General features: G+C 48.4%; 1 protein-coding gene across 1 annotated transcript; it reads right to left on the minus strand.

Moving 5' to 3' along the window:
• Positions 1–462: 462 nt before the first annotated feature.
• SFXN4 (sideroflexin 4) lies at positions 463–25,586 on the minus strand. Its single transcript, XM_047073518.1, has 14 exons — positions 25,455–25,586; positions 23,997–24,062; positions 22,108–22,182; positions 20,676–20,702; positions 20,535–20,589; positions 18,255–18,280; positions 17,479–17,532; positions 17,337–17,393; positions 17,139–17,204; positions 16,246–16,318; positions 15,284–15,399; positions 8,900–8,985; positions 7,160–7,277; positions 463–1,817 (listed from the first exon to the last, which is right to left on the minus strand). Exons 1-14 carry the CDS (start codon positions 25,491–25,493, stop codon positions 1,740–1,742), a joined length of 936 nt encoding a protein of 311 aa, XP_046929474.1. The 5' UTR covers positions 25,494–25,586; the 3' UTR covers positions 463–1,739.
• Positions 25,587–26,102: the final 516 nt, after the last annotated feature.

Consider the following 26,102-nt stretch of genomic DNA (forward strand, 5'->3'; position numbering starts at 1 on the left):
GGGGCCGGGTGTGTTGGAAACGTTCCTCCAGCATGCAGATGTTAGGGTGCCTACTCTGCCATGCACTGCGTTGTGTCCTGAGGCTTCCCTTGATGCACAACACACACACTTCTTGCTCTCAAGGCATGCGGTCTGGGGGGGGGGGGGGCTCAGGGTCAGCAAACAGACTATCCCACTGTGGTGTGGCCAGGCTAGATACAGTATGAGTGCTATGGGAGCACATAGCAGGGGCACCTAATTCAGTACTGTGTATCCTAGAGGGCTTCCTGGAGGGAGTGATGTCCAAGTCAGACCTGATGCATAAGCGAGAGTTAACCTGGAGCTGGGAACAGCTGATACGAAGGTCCAGGAAGGAAAGACTGCAGCCCATATGAGGAACAGGGTATGGTCCAAAGAAAAAGGGCAGTAGCAGATGAATAAGGTAAAGGCTCTTGCCTGCCTGGTAAGGAATTTGGACTTGAACCTGATGCACTGGGAAGCCATTTAAGGCTTTTGGGCAGGTGTTTATCAGAGCAGGCTGAGGCAGGGAAGGGAGGAGCCAGCAGAGATAATCGAGTAACGCCAGCAGGGGATGCTGATGGGCCGGGCAGGCTGTAGCACTTGTCACCTTTGGGCTCAGCTGTTGAATGGGGTTGAGGGGAGGGAGAAGAGAGGGTGACGCCAGTGATCTTGGGTGACGCTGCTTCGTCGGTGGCGGTGCCATTTCCTGAGACGGGGAGGAAAAGATGTCTGAGGGGCGGGGTACCGGGGGCAGCAGGAGGGGGGCCTACTGCTCAGGGGAGCAAGCCCCGTGCTGAGTCTGAGCACCCAGCAGACTGGCAGTCAGCGTTCGGGTAGGGTGCGGGGTGGGGAGCAGTTCTAGCAGGGTGGAAGGCGGTGGGCACAGCGAGGGGAGACAATTCTTGGAAACATTTGGCTCCGGAAGGATGTTAGCTATTTTAACGAGGCTGGTGACTCCAGTAGTTCCCTTGCTTCTGGGAAGGAGGGAGGAGTCTGGAGCCAGAGGCAGGGAAGCTACACAGGCACGGAAGGCCCTGAGGAAATCGGAATGGAAGGGCCCAGAGCCCGGCCCACAGCTGACCTTGCCAGGAGGAGGGAAGGCTGGGCGTGGGTGGGAAGAGGTCTGCGGAATTGACGCCAGGAGGTTCCACCGCTGGTCCACAGCCTTGTTTTCACTGTGAGGGAGGAGGCAGGGTCATTTGCCAGAGAGGAGAAAGGAGGCGGATGGCCCCGGGGGCAAAGATTTTCAGGCTTCCAAAATGGGAGTAAGCTGAGGAGGGAAAGAGGATTGCTTTGGGGGTGGAGGCCTTCAGCGCTCACCAGAGGCTCCCACTTACCTTGAGGTGGGCCATCGATTTAATGCCTGGGCCCTGGGCGCGGGAGACCCTTTTCCTTTATTTTTTCAAATACTCAACTTTTAATAAGTTTATTAGTAATTTCACAGTGTCCCTTCAGAGGCTGATGAACAAACACCTAGAGAATCGAATCTTCTATCACCCATCCCCTCAGCAACCCCATGGGGGTGGACCAGACAGGACAGCCTCTTGTTTCTCCTTTCATCCAGGCTTGAAACCCCAGGCACCTGCCTGAAAAGGGCGCTGGCCTGTGCAATTGTAAGCCATCCTGGGGGCACAGACACCTCGGGTTCCAGACCCCTGGCAGAGTCCTCGGAACAGACACCTCGAGCAGAGAGGAAGGCATTCAAGCAGGAACAGAACAAATTCACCAAAAACTCATCCCTATACCCCTCTGTTATAGAAGAGTTCCGTTTCTTCTGTTGCGGACTGAATTTCCTTTTCAAGCTTATTGCACTGTATCTGAAAAACAAAGTTAAATTCTTAATATTTATATTAAGAACTTTTCTTGCCTTAAGAGCCAAGTTAAAAAAATATATGTATATATTACAGAAAGCATCTATTTTCCAGTCCAACTTTTTCAGTGATCTCTGATCGACAACAACAAAAAAGCAGAACTTCTTGAACACTTTGTTATGGAGAATTTCAAATATAAACACACGCAGAAAGAATACAATGGGCCCTCATCTACTCATCACTCAGCATTAGTAACAACCTGCCAATCTCCTTTCATCCGGCATCTCCCAATCCCAATTTGGGGGTATTTTCGGGAGTATTTGAAGGCAATTCTCAGATCTGTCATTTCACCTACAAATGCTTCCGTATGAAATTCCAAAGGACAATGACTCTGTTATGCAACTACTCTGCTGTCATCACACCCACCAAAGTTAACAACAATCCCCCTAATCCCCAGTCACGGTTCTTAGTCTCACGAGGTGGCAGAAGTACTAGCTTAGTGGAAAAGGAGTTTTGCAGGGGACAAGTTTCCCTGTCAAGGTCACTGAGTTTCCAGACCTGAAGGTTGCTGCAGCCCGTGGTACGCCTGAGAAGATGTCTTGGTCCTGGGCGGGGGCCAGACAAGGAGGCAGGGCTTGGGGACCCCACTGGCTGGGGACCACCATTCAGCCACCTCTGTGCCCACCTTGGACCAACAAGGTTCTTTCAAGGTCTAGCAAATGCCAAGACTTGCTTGGCGGTTGGCGGGGAGAGGCTCAGGAGGGGAAATGGATTCCATTTCCTGCCTCTATTCTGGCCTCTGAGAGCCCTGCCCCTTCAAGCCTTGCATGACCCACCGGTTGCCTTCAGAGTAGAGCCTGCCTCCTGGGCCTGGCCACACAGGCCCTGCTATCTGGCCCCAAGCATGTTGCCAGTCACACTCAGTGACTTGTGCCCAGCTACATTGGACTCCTCAGCTCTCCTATACCCCGACTTGGAATGCCCTCTTCACTCCCCCATCTCTGCCTGTTGAAATCCATCCATGTCCAAAGCCTACTTCTTCCAGGCAGCCTTCCTGGATCAGCCGGCAATTCTCTTCTTTCCCTAATCTCCCCATAGCCTTTTGGTCATACTTACTTCCTAGCAGGTAACAGTTGTTTCCATATGTGACACATTACCCTTCCTGCCATCTGTCCCATCTGTTCTTCCACAGCAGCAGAATTTTAAATAGGTCCAAAATAAAGACCTCATTTCCCAGCTTCCCTTGCAGTGAGGCTTGACCACATGACTAAGTTCTGGCCAATGTGATGAAGTGAAAGTGGCACGTGGCCAAGTGGAATGAGAAAGGTACCATCTGGTACCTTGAAGATGGGGCCAAACCCTAGGAATGGTGGCATGCTGGCCTGGAAGGAATTAAGATCCCTGAGGACTTTATGACGCATCGCTGCCTTACTGGGCTGGTCACCTCACAGTAGAAAGCAAAATGGAGCCTCTGATGTGAAGCAGGGGCCTGTGACTGGCATCAGCTGATACCCCAGCACTGAAAACAAGCCGAACCAGAGGAGGTCTGCAGGGCCTCTTCATAAAGGGACGAGTTTTGCAGCAAACCATCAGACTCTTCTGATGTGACCCCTCTATAACCACTTAAAAAGCAGCTGCCGCCAAAGGCACTACCCGATTGATCTCGAACATGACTGAGATCCTTCACGGCTTGACCATTATAAGCGGTAAGTGCCGAGAGCTGACCCGACTGGACCACGGCCTTATCTCAACTGCGCACCCACAGACTGACTTCACGTTTGCTTGGCTAACTTCTGCACCTTTCTGTTACCTTGTTTGTTGTGTGACTTATGTTCTGCTCCATGCGCTGTGTAAGAAGCCAAGTTTAATCACATGGTGAAATGTCACCCAGTTTGGAACCCTGAACCTGCTTTTAGAATCGTGATCCCTTTGCTTTATGACTGAATAAAACTGGTACTTTATTGGAAAAGGTACTGTGGAAAAACACAACTCATGTGTGCGCCTTCCCAGCGTGCTCATGACACATTTTATGTGAGTGAGAAACAACTTCTACCTTGTTCAGGCTGTTATTTTCGATCTCATTTACAACCGAATGTAATTCTAATTTATTTTTAAAATTTTTTTTAAGTTTATTTATTTTGAGACAGCATGAGCAGGGAAGGAGCAGAGAGAGAGAGGGAGAGAGAGAGAGAATCCCAAGCAGGCTTTGCATGTCAGTGTGGAGCCTGATGCGGGGCTGAACTCACGAAACGTGAGATCATGACCTGCGCTGAAACCAAGAGTCAGACACTCAACCAACTGAGCTACCCAGGTGCCCCAAACGTAATCCTAGTTAATACAGAGCCCTTCCTTCCTTCTGTCCTGGTTATTGGCATCACACCTAAACCAGAAATCTGGACATCCCCTTGGATCCTTTTCTCTTTACTTTCACCCCCAATCTGAATGCTCACAAATTCTAACTCGCCCAATTCAATATTTCTCTCTAACCTACTACCATGGACCTACTCTGAACCCCCATCACCTCCAGCCAGAATGTGTCTACAGCCCCCCAGCTGTCCTCCTAGCCTCCAGGACTGCCCCCATCTACACTGTGACATCCAAAGAGTGATACTTCTAAAATACAACCTGACTAAGCCACTCCCCCCTCGAAACGTCTCCCTCATTGCCTCCGTATAAAGTTCTATCACCATGAGGGGCTGGTAAGGTCCTTCCCCCATTGGCCCCGCCTCTCCATAGCTGAAATAGCCCATAGGGGAATTTCCTATTTCCCCTGAGCCCCAGGCTCCTGTCGGTAAAGTGGGAATACAAACTACCTTGAAAAGCTGTCTTAAAGACAAGAGACTAACTGCCAGGCAGACAGTCCCCAGGACACAGAAGATGCTGGATAAACAGAAGCCACACTTATTAGGTGTAGAACACCTGTAGCCTCTTCTCTCACACTCTAGCCATGTGGGACCAGAGTGCCCGGGGTGGACCACACCACTCCATGCCTGGGCACAAGCTGTGCCCTTGGCCCAGGCTGCCTTTCCCCCCACGCATCCCCTGCCACGGCCCCCAGCCCCTGGCTGCACCGACGTTGCCTCTGTTGTGCTCACACCACCCCTATGTGTGACTGCGTTCCACTGCAGTCCCACTGTGTCTACAGTTACCTGCGTGTGGGAGTCTCCCCCTCACGGGCCCGAGGACCCCAACACATCCATTCGGCCCTGTAACTTTAAGTCTAGTGGCCACCTGACTCCAGAAGGCCAGTGAGAACAGCGGCAGCAAAGTGGGGGAGGATCACCTCTGGTCCTGCCCTCTGACAGGCTGTCCTGGACCTAGCCTTCCCAGAAGAAGGGTGACCTCATGCCCTCGGAGGCCCCAGCCATAGAGAGTAGCCACTAGCTGAGGACCAAAATGATATCACAGAGTAAAGAACCAAGTTACTCCTAACATTGGAAAAACGAATCCCATGACCCACAATGATGTGTACAAGACAAACTGGAAAGAGACCTGATTATCTAACAACTTGCGGATTCCATATTCTGACTCCCCCGTGGCAGCGAAGGGAGTTCCGCAAAAGGTTGTTCCCTTGGACCTCCACCCTCAGCCAGTCGGGATTCCTGGGCTCTGTGGCTTCCCCTTCTCCTACTTCCCCAATCAAAGGCCCAGCTGGCCACACATCATTGCTTTTTCATAGCTACATAGGGCAAGACCCATTTATTCACCGCTGACCCCAGCACCTAGCTGGTCTGGCAGGATAGGCCCCCCATCACTGTTTGGGGAATGAATACAAGAGCCCAGGAGGAAACCACATCATGGCAGCAGGGGAGTGGGAACTCCCCCCAAGATTTAACGACTTTTGTAAATGACATAACCTCTGCAGGTTAAGCCACCTCCTTCACTCTGAGTGCCAGTGCGACCAGAAGTAATTATTTGCAAAAGAGTTCACTTTTATTACAATCTTATTATAATAAGCCATGTTCTAGGTGGGCCTGTAAGGATTAAAAATATATTCTAACATTTTATTTTAATAAATAAATATTTAGTAATATAAGTTTCTATGTTAGGTGATGGCAAAGTTACCCGAATTAATGATTTTATGAACCTAGATTTGGGTTTTGAACAAGCTCATTCCATAAATTTAAATGCTTTGGAAGACATCACTGATTTTTAACTTCAGTGACAGAAACAAGCATTTGAAATTTTCAGCTAAGAAACGCCAGGAATCGCCAAAAGCTGTGACATCAACAATGTCCCTGACAGCAGCAACAGCCTTTTGCGGAGATACTATCTTTAATTCTCTTTAACAGATATGGAAATTGAATCTCACAGAATTTAAACAAATTGACCGAGGTCATGGGGGAGCTGGGAATTTGAATCCAGGTAATCTGACTCATCATCGATTATAATATATCCTAGTCTATAGAACTACATCATCTAATACAGAAACCGCTAGCTGCATGTGAGTACTTAAAATACATTAAATAAAAAATTCAGGGGCACCTGAGTGTCTCAGTCGTCGGTTAAGCCTGACTTCGGCTCAGGTCATGATCTCCCAGCTCGTGAGTTCGAGTCCCGCGTCGGGCTCTGTGCTGACAGCTCAGAGCCTGGAGCCTGTTTCAGATTCTGTGTCTCCCTCTCTCTCTGCCCCTCCCCTGCTCACACTCTGTCTCTCTCTCTCTCTCTCTCAACAATAAGTAAATATTTTTTTTTTAATTTTTTTTTTCAACGTTTATTTATTTTTGGGACAGAGAGAGACAGAGCATGAACGGGGGAGGGGCAGAGAGAGAGGGAGACACAGAATCGGAAACAGGCTCCAGGCTCTGAGCCATCAGCCCAGAGCCCGACGCGGGGCTCGAACTCCCGGACCGCGAGATCGTGACCTGGCTGAAGTCGGACGCTTAACCGACTGCGCCACCCAGGCGCCCCAACAATAAGTAAATATTTAAAAAAATAATTAAAAAAAAAATTCTGTTCCTCAGTCACATTAGCCACACTGCAGGTGCTCAACAGCTATATGTGGTTAGAGGTGGTTGTATTAGCATACGTATCAAACATTTCCATCGCTGCAGAAAGTCCCATTGGATGAGGCATCACTATGGAACGTTATGAGGTATCTAAAAAATCTCAAAGGTTTTTTAAATATCCCAGAAAAATGCTTCTGGTATATCACTAAGAAAAATAGAATCCAAAATGGCACAAGTGATCTGCGGGACGGGATTAAATAATGTTATTTTTATACTTATGTAAACTTCGCAGATTTCTTAGAATTCTCTTTCTCTTACAACGAGGAGAAGAAAAAAGGCTTGTTTTTTTTTGTTTGTTTTGTTTTTGTTTTGAGAGAAATTTGAATAGGGGGCACTTACCCGTTCAATTTGTGGGTACATACTAAAAGAAACTGGCACCATCAGTCCCATTACTAAGACAGTACAAGACAGCTTGAAGGTCCATAATGACCATGGATATTGCCGGAAAAACTGGGTCCTGTAAGAGACAAGGTTACTGGGCTTTCTTCAGAGGTTGGCCCTCCGCTCTAATGGTCTTACGTGCAGCCGGCCGGGCCCACGCCTTGGTCCCCACTCACCAGCAAACAAGCGATACCAGCAGCTGCACTGACGGAGCGCTCGCTGGGCGTCAGGCCTGGGGTTCAGCACTTCCCAGGCATTTGCCCATTTGATCCCCAACAACCCTTTGAAGTTTGTGTTATCATCACCCCCTTTCACACGAACGAGGACACAGCCACCGACCAGTTAAGTCACTTGTCCAAAATCCCACACCTCCAAAGTGAGAGGCCAGATTCTAGATGCTGGGCTCTGCTGACATGCATGTGACATTCTGACCCAGCCTGGGAGTCAGAGATCCAGGGGCCTGGGTCTGGCTGCCACTGACAGACTGCAGGGTCTTGGGCAAGACACCTTCCCTTCCTGAGCCTGGGTTCATTCACACGCAGAATAAAAGGGCTGAGTCAGAAGAGCCACCGAGGTCACTCTAGGTTGGACACTATCACAGCTGTGAGGGCCCATTGGGAAACGAACGCCACCCCTTCTCCCCAGGTCGCTCGTGTTACTAGGTGGGCTTCAAGGGATAGACTGGAGGGTGCCAGCTTTCAGAGGAAGCCCAGCTCTGACCCAGCCAGACTGGTCCATGAAGAACCCGGCCAGCATTAGTCTCTACAGCCATCCAGCCGGTGGCCCATGGGAAGTAACACTTGGCTCTAAGCGGCATGCTGCTACTTCTAGAAAACACTCCTTATGTGGTCCTAACGAAGGCTTTCTAACTCACCACGCTGGATAGAGGGGATCGGTTCCGGTGACCCCATCTGGGCCAACTGAGTCCTCCTCTGGGAGTTTGTGAACTGAGTGGAAGACATTCCCTGTCTCTGCTGGGGTTTGCCATGTTTCTATCACTCCTCCGGACTCTTTGAGGATAGTAGCTGGGAGGTGTTGGCAGTCATGTCCCTCATCACCACGAGGAAGCCAGCGTGTGGCAGGACAGAGGGAAGCTGACACCATGAAGATAGGACTGTCCCTGCCGTGGGGCGTCTGCTCAGCTGCCCTGGGCTACGCTCTCTGCCCGCACCCAGTATCTAAACCAACACATCTGCCTTCCGGCCTAAGCTACTGCGTGTTGGGCTTGTCACTGGCAGGTCCCCAGGACTTCCTCCCAACCGGCCATTTCTTGCTTCTCAAAAGGGATGATGGTCTGCTGAATCTAGGCCACTTAGGCTAATTTAACACATGCTTGAATGAAGGGGGAAGGCAGGCTTGAGCCACACTCACAACACATCAGAGCTGGGAGAACCTGCCAATCACCTCAACTCAGCATTCGAGACCTGAGGGGCTGTGCCTCAGCAGGTGCTGGGACGCGCCCAGGAACACACAGCTAGCTGAGGACAGGGTCTGGGTGAGATTCCACGTTTAAGGAACAGACAAATCTGGATTTCCATGCGTGCCCCACGTGAATCCTGCTGTCCTAAACTGTGATGAACAGAATGTAGCAGGAAGGTGACCAAAGTAACTTCTTCCCATCCCTCCCAGCAGGCTCGGTGTTTGACAAGTTTTGTAAGGATTTTGAGTGTCAAACCTCTATTCCTACCTGCCTCTTACCTTATGAAAAAGTGGGAGAAGACTTCAGGGATAAAAGCGGAGGTCCCAAACAGCACGATTCTGGACGTCGCCGTATCTTTAACGGCCTAGTAGAAATGGAAAGGAAGCACCTTAACACACGGCATGAGGCCATTTCCGGATATCCTTCAGCAGCTCTCCTTTCTCACTTAGAAAAATAATGCAGGTGGAGAGAGGTGGAGGCAGCCCCACGTGCGTGCAGCTGGAGGACCGCTGGGGCGGGTGCAGGAGCAACTGGAGACGGGATTTGCCTCCGCTGACTCCACAGTGGTCTCCATTGGTCTGCCAACCACCCAAAGTACAAAGCAAAGGCAGCTTATAGAAAAATCGTCACCTAGAACCAAAGGGCAGGCCCCTTGGTGGAAATGCTGGAAGGGCCCCCCGAGGACTGCTGCATGATTTCCTTCCAATCCAGGACGCTGCCACAGGCCTCCTGATCCTGAGCAGCAGCCCAGATACTCCTACCCCTTTGAGTGGAGGAACATTCCAGAAGTCCAGCTCAGAGGGCACTGGCGTGGCATCACACCCACACGTGCCATGCACGGATCCACCTGCATGCACCCACCTTTTGCCTGTGTAATGAGGGGTGCTACAAAATCTTACTTTGCACGAGTAAGTTGTACGGTTGATAACATTTTGTCATCTTTTCTATAATACACATTACTCTATACATCCAACATTTAAACATGTTATTTACCGTATGGGTTATATATGCACAAAGTCATGTGTACTCAAGGGCAACGTAAGAGACTTTCCGGGGAAATTCTGACTATAGATGACACAGGTTAACTTCAGAACCCCAGCCCCGGGTAAGGCATGACTCCACGGACAGCACTGCTCTGCCCAAGATGAACAGGCATGAGGCCACTGTCCCCTTCCAACCCCGTCTCTTCCACAGCTGGCTTCCCAGGACGAGCCTACAGCCTGCCTTCTGGGTTCCCCTCCCATGCCCGCCAGCCCTGCTCTCTGCTTCCCACATCAGATGATGCTCAGCTCATCCGACTGCTCTGCAGAGAACGCCTTTCCCCCACAGGGACAGAGGGGGCCGAGGAGGGTGGCACTTAAACTTTCAGGAATATAAAATACAACTGCTCAACTTCAGGGAGAGAAAAGCGGCTGCCGAGTGTGGTGCGTTTCCACGTCAGTGGGACGAGGCCGGCCTCTCTCCACTTGTGTGTGAGGGGAGGACACTGCAAAGCAGACACCTATATTGGGGGGCACTGGGACACGTGTTACACTCTGCGGCGGAGTGCCTTCCAAGGCCCGTCAAGGGAAAACAACGTGGACTGGCCCCTGAAATCTGATCAAAGGTGCCCTGTTACAATCAGATATTGCTGGTTGCGTAGTTTCTGAAATTTTAGCCACAGAAAATAAACCTTTTGGTGACAGGGAAATGTTGAAAGAATGCTTATCCTTATGCACAGTTGCAGACACTATTCTTTTTATTATTATTATTATTTTGGAGAGAATGAGAAAGAGAAAGCGTGCATGCATGCACAAGGGGGCAGGAGAGGGGCAGAGGAGAGAGGGGGAGCAGGGGAGAGAAAGTGAGAGAGAGAGCACAAGTGAGAGAGAGAGCGCGAGCCAGAGAGAATCTTAAGCAGGCTCCATGCTTAGCTCAGAGTCTGATGCGGGCACAATCCCATGACTCTGGGATCATGACCTGAGCCAAAAATCAAGCCTCAGATGCTCAACTGACTGAGCCACCCAGGTGCACCAATAAACGTTTTTTCTTTCTTTCTTTCTTTCTTTCTTTCTTTCTTTCTTTCTTTCTTTCTTTCTTTCCTTTCTTTCTTTCTTTCCTTCTTTTCTTTCTTTCTTTCTTTCTTTCTTTCTTTCTTTCTTTCTTTCTTTCTTTCTTTCTTAAAGCAGACCCCATCAAATCTTTTACCCTAAATTGGCCTTCATGCAAAAATGAAGCTCGTCCTGGACAGATGGACTAGACGTCCTGAGAGCTAGCAGGGCCTAAGGCTGCCTCCCCTGGGAGGCTGAGAGCTCCTGGCTCCTGGAGGGAAGGGATCCTAAGGCCAAGGGTGTGGCTGTGCTCACACAGCACCTGGAGGGCACGAGGAGCCAAGGAGCAACTCACAGATTAAACACCTGCTCATGGGGCACCTGGGGGGCTCAGTCAGTTGGGCATCTGACTCTTGATTTCAGCTGGGGTCCTGATCCCAGTGTCATGAGATCGAGCCCCATGATGGGCTCTGCACTGAATGGACCCTGCTTGGGATTCTCTCTCTCCCTCTACCTCTCCGCCCCTCTCCCCCAGTCTTGCTCACTCTGGCTCTTAACAATAAATACACCTGCTCTCATTCTTCTCTTCAGCTGTGCAAATGATTCACAGCAGCCCTAGCACCCTACAGGTAAAGGGAGCTGAAGACAGATGCAGACAGATGGCCATCCACGTAAAGACTTGCGCGGAAGTTCAGAGCAGCGTTATGCATAACAGCCCCAAACTGGACATGATCCAAATATCCGTTGCCTGGGGAATGGATACACAAAACCTGGAAGGCACATCCATACAATGCAATGCTGCTTAGCAATGAAAAGCAACAACCTTTCGGCGCCTGGTACAGGCGGATGAACCTCAAAAGTGAAAGAAGTCAGACACAAAAAAACACTTGTACAAGTCACTTACATGAAATTTCTGAAAGGCAAAACTATGAGGACAAAAAGCAGATCAGTGTTTCTCTGGGGCTGGGGGTGGGAGAAAGGAGTGGTTCAATGGGCACAAGGGAGATTTTTAGGATGAAAATGTTCTAGATTTGGACTGAGATGATACCGCATAACTGCTTAAATTTACTAAAATTCATCCAACTATACTTGCGCCACAGGTGAATTTTATAGTATATAAATTACATCTCAATAAAGCTATTAAAAATGTCTCGTTAGGGTGGTTCTTAGGCACAAAACCTTTGTTTCGAAAACGAGGTGTTTCAGGCAACCACTTGTCCCCTTGTTACCTGTAATTCATTTAGAAAGGTGGCCACTACTGGGGCGCCTGAGTGGCTGTCGGTTAAGCGTCCAACTTCAGCTCAGGTCATGATCTCACAGTTCGTGGGTTTGAGCCCCACATCAGGCTCTGTGCTGACAGCTGGGAGCCTGAGCCTGCTTCGGATTCTGTGTCTCCCTCTCCCTCTGCCCCTCCTCTGTTCACACTCTGTCTGTCTGTCTCTCTCTCAAAAATAAACATTAAAAAAAATTTAAAAAGAAAGAAAAGGTGGCTCCTATTTTTCAGACACGCTACTAAACGTTCTGGCAGGAATCTGGTGGCAGGCATGTAACTAATGGTTTGTAATTCAGCTCAACTCAACACATCTCCGGAGGCAAGGGAAACAAAAGCAAAAATGAACTACTGGGACCTCATCAAAATAAAAAGCTTCTGCACAGTGAAGGAAACATCAGCAAAACTAAAAGGCAACCGATAGAATGGGAGAAGATATTCGCAAATGACATATCAGATAAAGGGTTAGTATCCAAAATCTACAAAGAACTTATCAAACTCAACACCCAAAAAACAAATAATCCAGTGAAGAAATGGGTAAAAGACATGATTAGATACTTCTCCAAAGAAGACATCCAGATGGCCAACCGACACATGAAAAAATGCTCAACATCACTCATCATCAGACAAATACAAATCAAAACCACAATGAGATACCACCTCACACCTGTCAGAATGGCTAAAATCAACAACTCAGGCAACAACAGATGTTGGCGAGGATGCGGAGAAAGAGGATCTCTTTTGCACTGTTGGTGGGAATGCAAGCTGGTGCAGCCACTCTGGAAAACAGTATGGAGGTTCCTCAAAAAACCAAAACTAGAACTACCCTATGACCCAGCAATTGCACTACTAGGCATTTATCCAAGGGATATAGGTGTGCTGTTTCGAAGGGACACATGCACCCCAATGTTTATAGCAGCACTATCGACAATAGCCAAAGTATGGAAAGAGCCCAAATGCCCATCGATGGATGAATGGATAAAGAAAATGTGGTGTATATATATATATATATACATATATATATATACACACACACATATATATACACACACAACAGAGTATTACTTGGCAATCAAAAAGAATGAAATCTTGCCATTTGCAACTACATGGATGGAACTGGAAGGTATTATGCTAAGTGAAATTAGTCAGAGAAAGACAAAAATCATATGACTTCCTTCATATGAGGACTTTAAGAGACAAAACAGATGAACATAAGGGAAGGGAAACAAAAATAATATAAAAACAGGGAGGGGGACAAAACAGAAGAAACTCATAAACACGGAGAACAAACTGAGGGTTTCTGGAGGGGTTGCGGGAGGGGGGATGGGCTAAATGGGAAAGGGGCATTAAGGAATCTACTCCTGAAATCATTGCTTCACTATATGCTAACTAATTTGGATGTAAATTTAAAAAAATAAAAAATAAAGTTAAAAAAAATTAAAAAAAATTAAAAAAGAAAGAAAAGGTGGCTCCTATTTTTCAGACATGCTACTAAACGTTCTGGCAGGAATCTGGTGGCAGGCATGTAGCTAATGGTTTGTAATTCAGCTTTGTGAATCACGGACAGGGTTTACAGCAAGATGTTTGTGAGCCAAACAACGCTATATTTACCAACTGAACGAGCAGCCATCTTTTCTTTTTTTTTTAATTTTTTTGTAACGTTTATTTTTTGAGAGAGAGAGAGACAGAGTGTGAGTGGGGGAGGGGCAGAGAGAGAGAGGGAGACACAGAATCCGAAGCAGGCTCCAGGCTCCGAGCTGTCAGCACAGAGCCCGACGCGGGGCTCGAACTCACAAGCTGTGAGATCATGACCTGAGCCGAAGTCAGACGCTTAACTGACTGAGCCACCCAGGCGCCCCATCAGCCATCTTTTCTGACCTCCTCTTCTGCCGACACATAGGGCAGAGGGTGTCCCGACAGGAGTCCCCTTGAACACTGACACCATGAGAAGCTATTATTCCCTTCACTTCTTATTGGGCTGTTCTTTGCTGCTGTTCAGGCCATTTGCACACAATTGCCTTATGCTATGATTCTTTAGCTAATGGCATTCCACAGAGAAAAACAAAAAAACAAAAAAACAGAAAAACCTCACCTGCTGAAAAAGTAATTTTACAAAAAGTTCAAACCCCAAATGAGACCACCATAGGCCAGTCCGGTTTCTTCAACCTGAATGCACACAGAAGCCAGGGTGCTGAATTGAGCAAAAGAATTCAACTATTTAATAATAAAACTTATTAAAAATTGAGGCCTTCGAGGGGTGCCTGGGTAGCTCAGTTGGCTAAGTGTCTGAGTCTTGATTTCAGCTCAGGTCGTGATCTTGAGGTTCGTGAGATTGAGCCCCATGTGGGTCTCTGTGCCGACAGCGTGGAACCTGCTTGGGATTCTCTCTCTCTCTCTCTCTCTCTCTCTTTCTTCTTCTTCTTCTTCTTCTTCTTCTTCTTCTTCTTCTTCTTCTCTCTCTGTCCCTCTGGCATGCACTGTCTCTCTCAAAATAAATAAATAAACTTAAAAAAATATTTACAACAAAATTTTAAAAACCGAAGCCTTTTTGAAGAGTTCTGGTCAGAGCACGGTTTTTCTCAGCCCAGCCTTGCCAGCAGACTGGTCCGGAAAGACGAAGACTATAAGAAAATCTGCTGTGAGGGGGACCGCGAACATTGCTCTCAAATCCAGACAGGGAGTCACTGACTTCCACAAGTGCAGAGCAGCCTTGGGGGTGTGTGTGTGTGGATGCTGAGCTGGAAAAATAAAATCTCACCCTCAGAGAGCGGCCTAGCATTTGGTGGAAGCCCGTCTGCGGCGGTCAGTCTCATGTGTCAACCTGGCTAGGCGATGGGACCTGGTACTTAAACCAAACACTGACGTGCTACCGTGGGGCTATTTTGTAAATGTGGTTAACATCTATAGTCAGTTAACTTTAAGCAAAGATTACCTTCCATGGTGTGAATGGGCCTTGTTTAATCAGTTGGGAAGCCTTGAGAGCAAAATCGAGAAGGTTTTCCCAAAGAAGAAATTTTGCCTCAACGGCTCCTGAGTTTCTAACCTGCCGACCTGGCCTACACTTGAGCAACCTATGGGCCCTACGATTGAATCAGCCAATTACTTAAAATAAATACACACATGCATCCATACGACTGGTTTTGTTTCTCTGGAGAACTCAGACTAATTGCATATTACTGGTGTAAAATGGAAACATCATTTTAAACATCACAGTGCAAAATGGAAAACCGCTCTGTCTGCAAGAGGGAAAACAGGATAAGGAAAGATGGAAGGGAGACATGACTTGGGTACAGCTCTCAAACAGAAAACTCAATGCTGTACCCAAGAGGCAAGCCAGCTAAGGCTCCATTGTGTCCCCTTACCTTTGTCCCGGCTTTTCTGGAATAGCCCATGACATTGCCTTCCTTGTCCATGACTTCAATCCCTCGAATGGGCTCAAGGCTTCGGGCTGCAACAACATTCATGGCACTGATGTGGGCTATGGATGTAGAGAAGAAAATGCACAACAGAGGGTGAGTTTGGCCCAGTGAAGGAACACCTTTTCTGATGTCATGCCTCTTTCTCTGATGGCTATGCTTCCTCCGCCCTCAGCTGGTCACCTGGCGGGAGCTGGCTGTGGAACTGGATCAGAACTGTTGGCTTCCCAGTCAGTTGGTCCTTCCCTGACCAGGACCCGGCACCAGGTTTCAGCACCTCTGAAAGTCCAGCCCAGCTCCCTGGGAAGATTCCAGGAGAAACCCCAGGGTCCTGTAAATACACCCCTCTTCTTTGCTTTAGCTGGTCTGATCAGGTTTCTATGACATTCTCCCAAATTTTACCGCTCACATCATTCTGCCAACACTTCAAACCGCTATTATGATTTCCAGAGTCAAACATGGAGTGTGAATCTGCAGGCTGGCAAACTTGAAACGGTTAACATCTCTGTTGCTCCCACTAGAGTCTGTCCACCAGGCTGGAATCCCCCCTGCTGCCACCTATTCCCTGTGTGACCCTAGGACAGTTAATGTTCCCCTGCCTCAGCCTCTGCTTCTGTAAATGGACTAACGATATTGCTACCCATACATTTTTGTCAGGATTAAGTGAAATAATACATGCACAGGGCTTGCACAGTCTTGCAAATGTAATTGTGTTCATCCTCTGACAATGAAGAGTATATCTACAGAGCAAGTGTCACCTCTCAAACCAAGGACCTAGTTTGGCCCCGGGGACCCCGGAAAGCTACAAATAGCAGCTGTCATCAGTCACAATGTGGCCAAGGGACCTGGCTGTCCCCAAAGATGAAGGAAAGCTCAAAGACCACAGAGACTGCATGCTTCCTGCTTACTCAGAATGATGATGGGAAGGGCTTTTTTCAATAACATGTTATTCAGCCGCATCTGGAGCAAATGAGGGAGTAACTAGAAAAACAAGAGAAAAATCATTATTGCCTAGGTCCAAAAAGTCAGCTGAACATACTCAATAGCAAGAGTTAGCATCGACCTAGTTCCTGGCACAGGTCAGCCCTTTGCAAATGCTCTCCGTGTATTTTTTAATTCTTGCAACGCTGAGGTGTTCTCCCGATTATCAGCGGAACACACGGAGGCTTAGGGAGGTTATATAACTTGTCCAGAGTCACTGAGCCACTAAGAATTTGAGCCAGGATGCCAACCCAGGCTTATCTGACTCTAATATCTGTGTTTTTAACCATCACGGTGCCCTGACATCCAAAGCAATATACGATTTGTACATGTTTATCTAGCCTAAATACATTTTTTAAAAAGGTAAGAGTACTGAGTATATGCCTAGAAACTTGGGATACTCATATGCTTATTTAGGGGGGGTGACAGGATTACAGGTGACCATTTCCTTTCTTATCTCTTAGTCATAGTTTCTAAGTTGTTTGAATTGAGGGGGTGGCTGGGTGGCTCAGTCAGTTGGGCGTCTGACTCTCGATTTCGGCTCAGGTCACGATCCCAGGGCCGTGGGATTGAGCCCCATGTCAGGCTCTGTGTTGAGCATGGAACCTGCTTGGGATTCTCTCTCCCTCTCTCTCTGCCCCTACCCTGCTCACGCACGCACTCTCTCTCTTAAAAAAAAAAAAAAAAAAAAAAAAAAAAAAATTTGAATTAAAAAACAAAGATTAAAAAAAAGTTTGAGTTGAAACATGAATTTTAATTCAGAATATTTTGTTTTGTCCTGAGGAATACATAAAATTTGACAGATTTTTAAAATACCCACTCCAAAAAAGGATGAAGAAGCAATTACTCCTGTCCCTAGTAATAGACTCTCATGTGGGCGACGATTCTAAGGAAAAAACAAAAGTACATACTTAGCAAATACCACAGTTTTACCCTGGAAGGATAATTAAAACAAACAAACAAAACTCCAAAAGAAATAACAGAGCATTGCATATCCCCTGGGCCTCATAATACTCACATAACTTGCGTTTCCGTTGACAATGTTGAATGCCGTAGTGTAGGTGTAGAAGGAAACCTGCACAAAGACGGAGGCAAACGGATCACACACTGGTTTCGAGCACAACAGAATTCAGTCATCATGAAATAGAAACAGTTGTTACCTGAGGTAAAATCAGGGACTTCAGACTTTTCACCGACAGCATCGACAAAAAGATCTTTTAAGAAAATAAAGCAAAGTTTTAAGTGTTTTGGGGGAGGGGGAGCTGCCAGGCAAAGGACTTCCCAGGGGAGATGCAGGACTGGGCCCCCCAGGACTGGGACAAGGAGGCAAAGGTCCAGGTGCAGAAGGCTACAGGGCAAGTGACGCCTACAGGGCACTGAGGACACCCGGGACTCTCACACGGGTCCCTGCTTCAAAGACCTGCGATGCAGCAGGGCGGGGCAGCTGAGAAGTCTGCACTTGCCAGTGGGCGCACACACAGGACGGGTGTGGGAGAAGTGACGGAGGAATGCTGTCACTTGGTGAAAAAGCACCCCGTGAGAGTGAAGGTGGTACAGCCTCTCTGGGGTGGGGGTGGGGGGGCAATCCCAGGTCCCAGGAGAGGGCCTGTACTGGGCAGGGGTGGGGTGGAGGGTTAAGGGAGAGAAGGTCACGGACAGTCCTGTGTGCTTGCAGCAGGGAGCATTTCATCCGCCTTGTAGCGCTCTGAGCACAGTAGGCATCCAGAGAAAGGACTACCTTGTGACACAGGGACCTTCAAGAGGCCCAGATGCCTGACTGGATTAAGTGTGGGGGGCAGGGTGAAAATACAAGAAGAGCAGACAAGGGTCAGAGGCGGGGGGTGGCGGGACAGGGCTCCAGAGCTGGAGGACACAAACCGCTGAGGTTAGGAGATGAGTGGACATCTTCCTAAACCTGGGGTCTCAGCTGACTCACCATGGGTGCCGTGAAAGGTAGGAGAGCTGGCAAGGAAGAGAAGAGGGTCAGTGACTGCAGCCGCCGAGGCAGGCGGAGTGGGGGGGGGGGGGCACCCACCTGAGACCCTCCTCTCCAGCGCCCTGAAGGCACAGACGCCAAAGGACAGTCTTCATTGTTTCATTTTTTCCTAATAATAACTATGTGCGTATGGCAAGCATTTCAATCAGCACAGCAAGGAAAGACCTAGCGAGGCGCCCCCGCCCCCGCCCCCGCCCCCCCCCCCCCCCCCCGGGCCTTCCCAGTCCCTCCAACTCAGGGCAAGCGCTGTGAACCCGCACCTGTTCGTCCTTCTGCACGAACTTTGTACATCTGTGATGGAGTCATTTATAATAAGAAATCTGTATTTGCTCTTCGTCCCTGTTCCGAGCACAGAGACCCTAACGCCCTTGGGATTTCCTCAATGAGAACAGCAGTGAAGGAGAAATGAGTGTCTTTTGTACTCCTAAGAACCCCGGTGCAGCTCACCTGAGTTTATGTTAATGAGGTGACTTTTGGAAAGCCCCTAAGGAGGGGCTGGTTGCCAGGGGAACCAGCCAACGCATGAGGGGGTTGGACCTTTTGGCCCCACCCCCTACCTCTACCTCCAGGGAGGGGAAAGGGGCTGGACGCCGGGCTAGTCACAAGGGCCAATGATCTAGTCAACCATAGTGATAAAGCCTGCTTTTTACAGTGTTTCAGTTGCTGAGGACAAGCAGGTGCTGGCAGAGCAGAGGCCTGGGGAAGGTGTGGAAGCTCTTTCTTCCCCAGCCCACTCTGTGCATCACTTCCATCTGTTCCCGAACTGTATCCTTTAATAATAAACGGTGAATCTAGTAAGTAAATGGTCTTCCTGAGCTCTGTGAGCCAGTCTAGCAATTTCAAGCCCCAGGAGTTGGGGGGGTTGGGGGGGGGTGTGAGGACCTCCAATTTATAGCAGGTTCGTCAGAAGCACAGAGAACCTGGACTTTCAATTGGCCTCTGAAGTTGGGGTGGTCTTGTGGGCCTGAGCCCTTAAACTGTGGGGTCTGTCACTGTCCCCAGGTTGACAGTCAGGACTGACTTAAAACTGTAGGACAGGGGCACCTAGGTGGCTGCGTCTGACTCTTGATTTTGGCTCAAGTCATGATCTCACAGTTCATGAGTTTGAGCCCCATGTTGGGCTCTGCACTGACAGCACAGAGCCTGCTTGGGATTCTTCTCTCTCTCTCTCTCTCTCTCTCCCCCTTCCTTGCTAGTTCTCTCTCTCTCTCTCAAAAATAAACATTAAAAAAAAAACCAAAAACCAGGGGCACCTGGGTGGTTCAGTCAGTTAAGTGTCCAACTTTAGCTCAGGTCATGATCTCATGGTTTGTGAGTTTGAGCCCCGCGTCAGGCTCTTTGCTGATGGCTCGAAGCCTGGGGCCTGCTTCGGATTCTGTATCTCCTTCTCTCTCTGCCCCTCCCTGACTTGTGCTCTGTCTCTCTGTCTCTCAAAAATAAATAAATGTAAAAAAAAAAAATTTTTTTTTAAATCAAAAACCTATAAGACACCTGGCTGGTGTCACAGAATTGAAGGGTGTGGGAAAAGCCCATGTATCTGGTGTCAGAAGCGAGGCATTAAAAGGAGAGACAAGTGTTTTTCCTCTACTAGATGGAAACTCCCATACTCTCTGGTGCTCTCTCATGCTCACAACACTTACTCATACAAACAGGATCACTATACACTGTTTTATATTGTGCCTTTTTTCCCCCTTAATACTAGTTCCTGGAGATCCATTCTTCTACATTAGCACATGGGATTTACCTCATTCATTTTAATGAATTATTTAACTATAGTCTGAATTGTTGGATATTTATGGTGTTTCCAGTTTTTTGTTTATCACAGAGAGAATTTATAGTTAAAAGGGCCCTGTATGATCATAGGTTTTATTCCCCTCATTGTAATTAAGATACTACATGGAATCCAAAACACTTATGAGTTACCAGTTCTAGAACCATCATCAATGAAATGATCAGCTGTGTTTCTTAGCAGATAACAGAGCAAAGTAGGTTTCAGACCCAGGCCTGTGTCCTCACCCCCAACCTTCCAGATCTTTCCACAGCACTGGATGCAGCTCTGGGCCCCAAACCTGCTCTTCTCCACTATCAGCACCTAGACCCTTCAAACATCCCTTTTAAGCTGTTTCCAGACTCACTGTCAGAAATCCTTCTAGACAGAGTTTTTTAACTGTTACAAGCCATGTTTTCTCAACCCGCTTGTGAAAATTGGAATCTGCTCACCTGCAGGTCGAAAAGGAACGGGGATCAGTTTGCTGTTGTCAGGATGCACTGTTGACTTCACAAGAGCAAACACAAGGGTCAGTCTGATGTTTTGTTTTGTTATCGTAGCAGGCTAAAAATTAGCAAGGGGCTGAAACTTACAAGACTTCTCTTCCAAGCTTCTTGTACCTAAAAAGAGAAAAAACAAGCAAAGCTTTTAAAGGTGAATTGGCAGCAAAAAAGAATAAGAAAATCTCTCCAGTCTCATTTCTGGTGCCGCCTTTACTCCACCTTTCAGAGAGTGAAGGCCAGAACTGTTCAATGCCACATGGACACAATAAATCAAAATAAATGAGTCAAGGGCGCCTGGGTGGCTCAGTCGGTTAAGCATCCGACGTCGGCTCAAGTCATGATCTCGCGGTTCATGAGTTCGAGCCCCGATCAGGCTCTGTGCTAACATCTCAGACCATGGAGCCTGCTTCAGATTCTGTGTCTCCCTCTCTCTCTGTTCCTCCCCCCTCTCACTCTCTCTCTCTCTCTCTCAAATATAAATAAATGTTTAAAAAAATTAATCAAATGTATCAAACAAACAAATGAACTAACAATAAGCAATAAGATGATCCACAGAAAGAAAACAGCCAGAACATTAAAAAGTCCTAAATCTCCTACCTTGGAGAGGACTCAAGGGCAACACCTAACTTACTCTTCAGGTGAGTACCTGAATCTAGCCTGCCCCTGGTTCAGAGAAGAGCAGGCAAGGTGATGCACCATGCCATTAGCCAAGGCACCTGCATCTGAGCCAGGCTGTGAGCCCAGAGGCCCTATCAAGTTCATAAACACACACACACACACACACACACACACACACACACGCACACACACACATCCCAAACTAAATATGTGAGCTTTCCACAGGCTGCCTCACAGGACTGATGTCTGTAGGCTCTGGAAAGCCCCATCCACCACAAGGTAGATAACAAATGCTTGGTTTAACTCTTTGGGCAGGAGTGTAATCCTGACCTGGACCACTGCCTCTAATGGGAAATAGATTCTGACTTCAGAGGCCTGCCTGAATTCTGGAGTTTCCCATGGGGCTCCAGGGATCAGTCACAGAGGATCCCCACTAATATCTAAGCACAGGAGGAACCCTATGCTTTTTTCTCCTTTCCTTAATACTAGCTCCTTCTGCTAGTAATCTGGTTTACGAGAATGAATCCTCACTACATTTAAAAGAAACTAATCCATGGGGCTCCTGGGTGGCTCAGTCGGTTAGGCGTCCGACTTTGGCTCAGGTCATGATCTCGCGGTTTGTGGGTTCGAGCCCCATGTCGGGCTATGTGCTGACAGCTCGGAGCCTGGAGCTTGCTTCAGATTCTGTGTCTCCTTCTCTCTCTGCCTCTCCCCCACTTGTGCTCTGTCTCTCTCTATCAAAAATAAATAAACATTAAAAAAAAAAAAAAACTAATCCAGTTTTAAAAAGCAGATCCCCTGGGCAGTGTTCACTATGACAAGACTCCATCTGATTTGAGACCATGCAAGCAGAATCTCCTGAAGGCAACCACATCCAACCCTGAACCAGGCATGGGACACATACCCTTCGGTCCTCCAAGTCATGTATGAATGCATCTTCATTTGTTAACAATAGTTGCCTTGATTTTTCTATTTTTTCCTATAATCAGAGAGAAAAAAAAATCAAGCAATGATCTCAATATTGTTTAGCTTTATCCTCAGATTTAGGAATCACATGCTCCTTGACATCTGATTTCAGTACAACACACTGATGATGTTCTCTACTCCCTTAGAGTTTCCATGAGGATAGTCCCGTGTGGCACTCAGATCCAGAGCTCCCAGCTTCCCAGACAGCTCCAGCAGCTCAAGCCACGGGTGCCACCTCCCTCCCATTCTCTGATGTCAGCTGTCTCCATGAGAGCCACCACCATCTGCCTGGCTTTGAGAGTTAGAAACCTGAAGATCTCTCCTCTCTCTCACCCCCACATCTGATCCATTCAGGCTTACTTCCTCTCTTCATTTCTTCTTAATTTGAGAAAAAAAAAAAAGAATTAAATACAGAAAATACAAAGAATGAGTACATACTCCCAATCCCCTTCCACAGAATTAACAGCTGTAAACATTCGGTTATATTTGCTTCCAATTTTTCTTTTTTTTTTTCTTTTTCCCCCAAAAGCCATCACCCGCAGTCTCCTGTCTCCCTATTCTATCAGAGAGGAAGTATTATGAGTTCAAGGTATGAAATTCCAGTCCACTTTCTTATACTTCTACAAATAAGAATACATGTATCTGTAAACAAAGATGTAGTTTTGGTTTATATTGTCATCTACATAAATGTTGTACTTTATGCGTCTTGCTTTTTTCACTTAACATTGTAGATGCTTTCCATGTAACATCATACACGTGTTTCCATGTTAATACTATACATCGCTAACTAGATCATTTTCAACTTCTATTAGTATTCCACTGTATGAATATACATTATATTTTCCTATTTCCCTACTGATGGGCATTCAGGTTATTTTTCTCTATTATAAACTAGACTGTGGGGCACCCGGGCGGCTCAGTTGGTTAAGCATCGGACTTCGGCTCAGGCCATGATCTCACGAGCCCCAGGTTGGGTCTGTGCTGACAGCACGGAGCCTGGAGCCTGCTTTGGATTCTGTGTCTCCCTCTCTCTCTGCCCCTCCGTGGCTCACATTCTGTCTCCCTCTCTCCCTCAAAAATAAATAAACATTAAAAAAAACATAAAAATAAAAATAAATAAACAAGGCTGCCTGGAACAACTTGAACACAAGGATGGGAGTGTCCCTGTGGCTCTGGCCCTGAGGGGTATTGCTGGTGACAGGGCATCTCCTCTTCTGCCCTCAGCAACACATGGTTCAAACCCTGGTCTTTCACTCAGATAGCTGAGCCATTCCCTGAACAGCTCACCTCATCTACAGTCTGGTCCCTCTGATCCTTTGCCACATGGTGCCCAGAGACCCTCTGAACCACAAACCTCACCACCTCGCCCTGCAGGCTAAATGCAAACCCCTCTCATCTGAATGACACACAAGGCCCTTCAGGAACTGCCTGGTTCCCCAACGCACTGACCGGACTACCCGCTCTCTCCCCTGGGCTTTGCTTACAGTCCCTTCTATCTGACCTTTCCTGGATGCCTCCTCCCTCTGGCCTTCCGCCTCCCTTAGAACCCAAGGTCAAGGTCTGTGACCACCTCTGCCGGTCTATCCTCCATGACCAGGGATGACTGTTTTGATCCCTTTTGAACCACCAGCACCTGGCCCAGAGCTTGGTATTACCTGTCAGCATTTGCTTACCCACCTTCCAATCTAACAAGCTCATTCTGAAGGAATGAAAATGTGATAATATATATGGATTCTGTTTCCACTGCTTTTCAAAAGGGACACACGGTCTTCCCATTTCAGAATAAGATGTGAAAGGCATTATCTCAGAAAACAAGGAAATACTCACAATTGAAATGACCAAATTTGTAGGATCCAATAACTCTGTCCACTGAACAAATCTCTGAATAAAAGACTGGAGAGGGAGAAGAGCACCAGAGAGGTTAGTGGTGGCAGAAAAGAAAAGATATATGGTAATAATAACGGTGAACATAATGTTTGAGACCCTAACAGGGCTTCTAACTGCAGCTCCTGCAACATCCCCATGTTACAGCTGAGGTAAAGCTCATGAACGTACCCAAGAAAACCCAGCCGGGACCAAACCCAGCAGCCTGTGCTCTTAACTACTCTAATATCAAATTACTCTCGAGGGTTAAAAGCTCAGACTCTGGGGTCAAATGGGCCTATCTATGCTCACATCGCACAAATGACCTGGAACCAACTACCTAAAAAGTTCTCAGAAGCTTCTTCTTTACCCTCTTATCATTGTTCTAAGACTTAACTTGAGTTATAAAGAACCCGACACCCCAGCCAGGCATCAATAAAGGCAGCTCAGTTCACATGTGGACAGAGGAAGTGTGGTTGGCTTCCAAAACCTTCCCCTTCCCCTCCCCCACAACACACACCACCTCTGCAACGGTTTGGCTTCCGGTCCTGGCTGTGCCTGGAAAGCTGGAGTTCCCTGTCCCCTTTCAACTTCCCTACTCAAAACCAGGCTAGGCCCTTCTTTAGGTAAGGCTGAAAGAGAACACCCTAGAATTGTATGGTCCAATTAGCCCCGTGTGGCTCTGGAGCCCCTGAAATGTGGCCAGGCCAAACTGAGATATGCTGTATGTGTAAAATAGACACCAGATTTCAAAGATGTAAAAAAGGGATGTAAATATCTCATTAATAATTTTTACATTGATTACGTGTTGAAACGTTAATATTTTATGTTTGTTGGGCTAAATACAATAGACTGTTAAAATTAATTTCTGTTGTTTCTTTTTACCCTTTTGAATGTGGCTACCAGAAAAATGTTAATGACCTCTACGGCTCCCATCGTATTTCTATTGGGCAGCGCCGCCCAGTCACCGCCTGGAGGCGGGGACCGCGCTACTCCCTGTCTACCGCTGCCGACAGCCCCTGTGCCATCCGAGTGGCTGAGCCTACGGAGGTTAGGAGGGGCGGGGGTGGCTCCTGGATGCATCTGTTCCTTTCCAAGCTGGTGCTCAGCAACAGCTTAGGCAGCGGAGGGCAGACCCCTGCGAGGCGGGGCCTGACTCTTCAGGGCGATGGGTAGGGTGACCTTGTGACGACCCTCGCTAGCCAGGCCTGGGGTAGCGGTGACACGCGGTACCAGCCCTGGCTGTCGGCCTCCCGCACGCTTGGGTTTCCCCTTCGTCCCCTCCCGGGGTCTGAGGTGGGAAGGCGGGTGGTGCGACCACGTGGCCTACCCAAGGTCACCCGGGCCAGCCAGCACTCCAGCCGGTGACTTCACGCGGCCCAGGGCCTCCCCGCCCCCAGCCGCGCCGGGCCCGGGCCGTACTTGGCGTTCGGTGATCCAGAAGCGCACGTTGGGCTCCATGCGGGGGCCGCGCCGCTGCACCCTGGGAGCCGCCCGGCCCCCGCGTTTCCTCCTCCTCCTGCTCCTCTTCCTGGGACCTATGCAGTGGAGGGAGGCCGCCGCCTCCCCGCCAGGCGCGGAGGAGGAGCCGGGCGGCGTGCCCCGCCCCAGGCGCGCGCGCGTCCCCTGTTCCCGCTGCCGGGTTCCTGGCTCGCCCGCTGCTCTTTGTCGCCGCGCGCCAGTGGCGGGAACCCGGTGCGCCCGGTATTCCCGCTGCCGGGTCCCCGAACTCCCGATGCTCGCTGTCACCACGCTCCAGCGTCCAGATCCCACGCCTCCATCCCGCCCTGGTCCCCGTGAGCCTTCCGTCCCCGTGCACCTGCCCATCCTGCAGACCAAGTCTTCCCAACCTTATTCTCCCTTTAGGGTAGCTGGACCGCTTCCAGGTTGGAGGGGCCACCTATGGACCCCTCTCCCCCCCATCACAGTACCTACTGAGAAGAACCTGAATCTTACCCAGATGACAGGTGTGCCAACCTTTTGGAAGGGCGTTGGGGATAGTCAGGATTGGCTACTTAATTTTCACGGTGAAATTTGAAAATGTGGCACGCCTTATTTAAAAACGATTGA

This window comes from Lynx rufus, unplaced genomic scaffold (genome assembly GCF_022079265.1).
Source record: "Lynx rufus isolate CCGP_SWC_20201006 ecotype Redwood Valley unplaced genomic scaffold, mLynRuf1.p SCAF_11, whole genome shotgun sequence".
Lineage (NCBI taxonomy): Eukaryota > Metazoa > Chordata > Mammalia > Carnivora > Felidae > Lynx > Lynx rufus.

Excerpts from the sequence above, each read along its gene's own strand:
- SFXN4 (XM_047073518.1), bottom strand. The coding sequence starts at position 25,493 with ATGGAGCCCAACGTGCGCTTCTGGATCACCGAACGCCAA. Across the intron at positions 18,281-20,534 it reads CGTTCCTTTTCGACCTGCAG|CTCTCCTACCTTTCACGGCA; the intron begins GTGAGCAGATTC and ends CTTCCTTGCCAG. Across the intron at positions 8,986-15,283 it reads CCAGAAAAGCCGGGACAAAG|GCCGTTAAAGATACGGCGAC; the intron begins GTAAGGGGACAC and ends CATTTCTACTAG.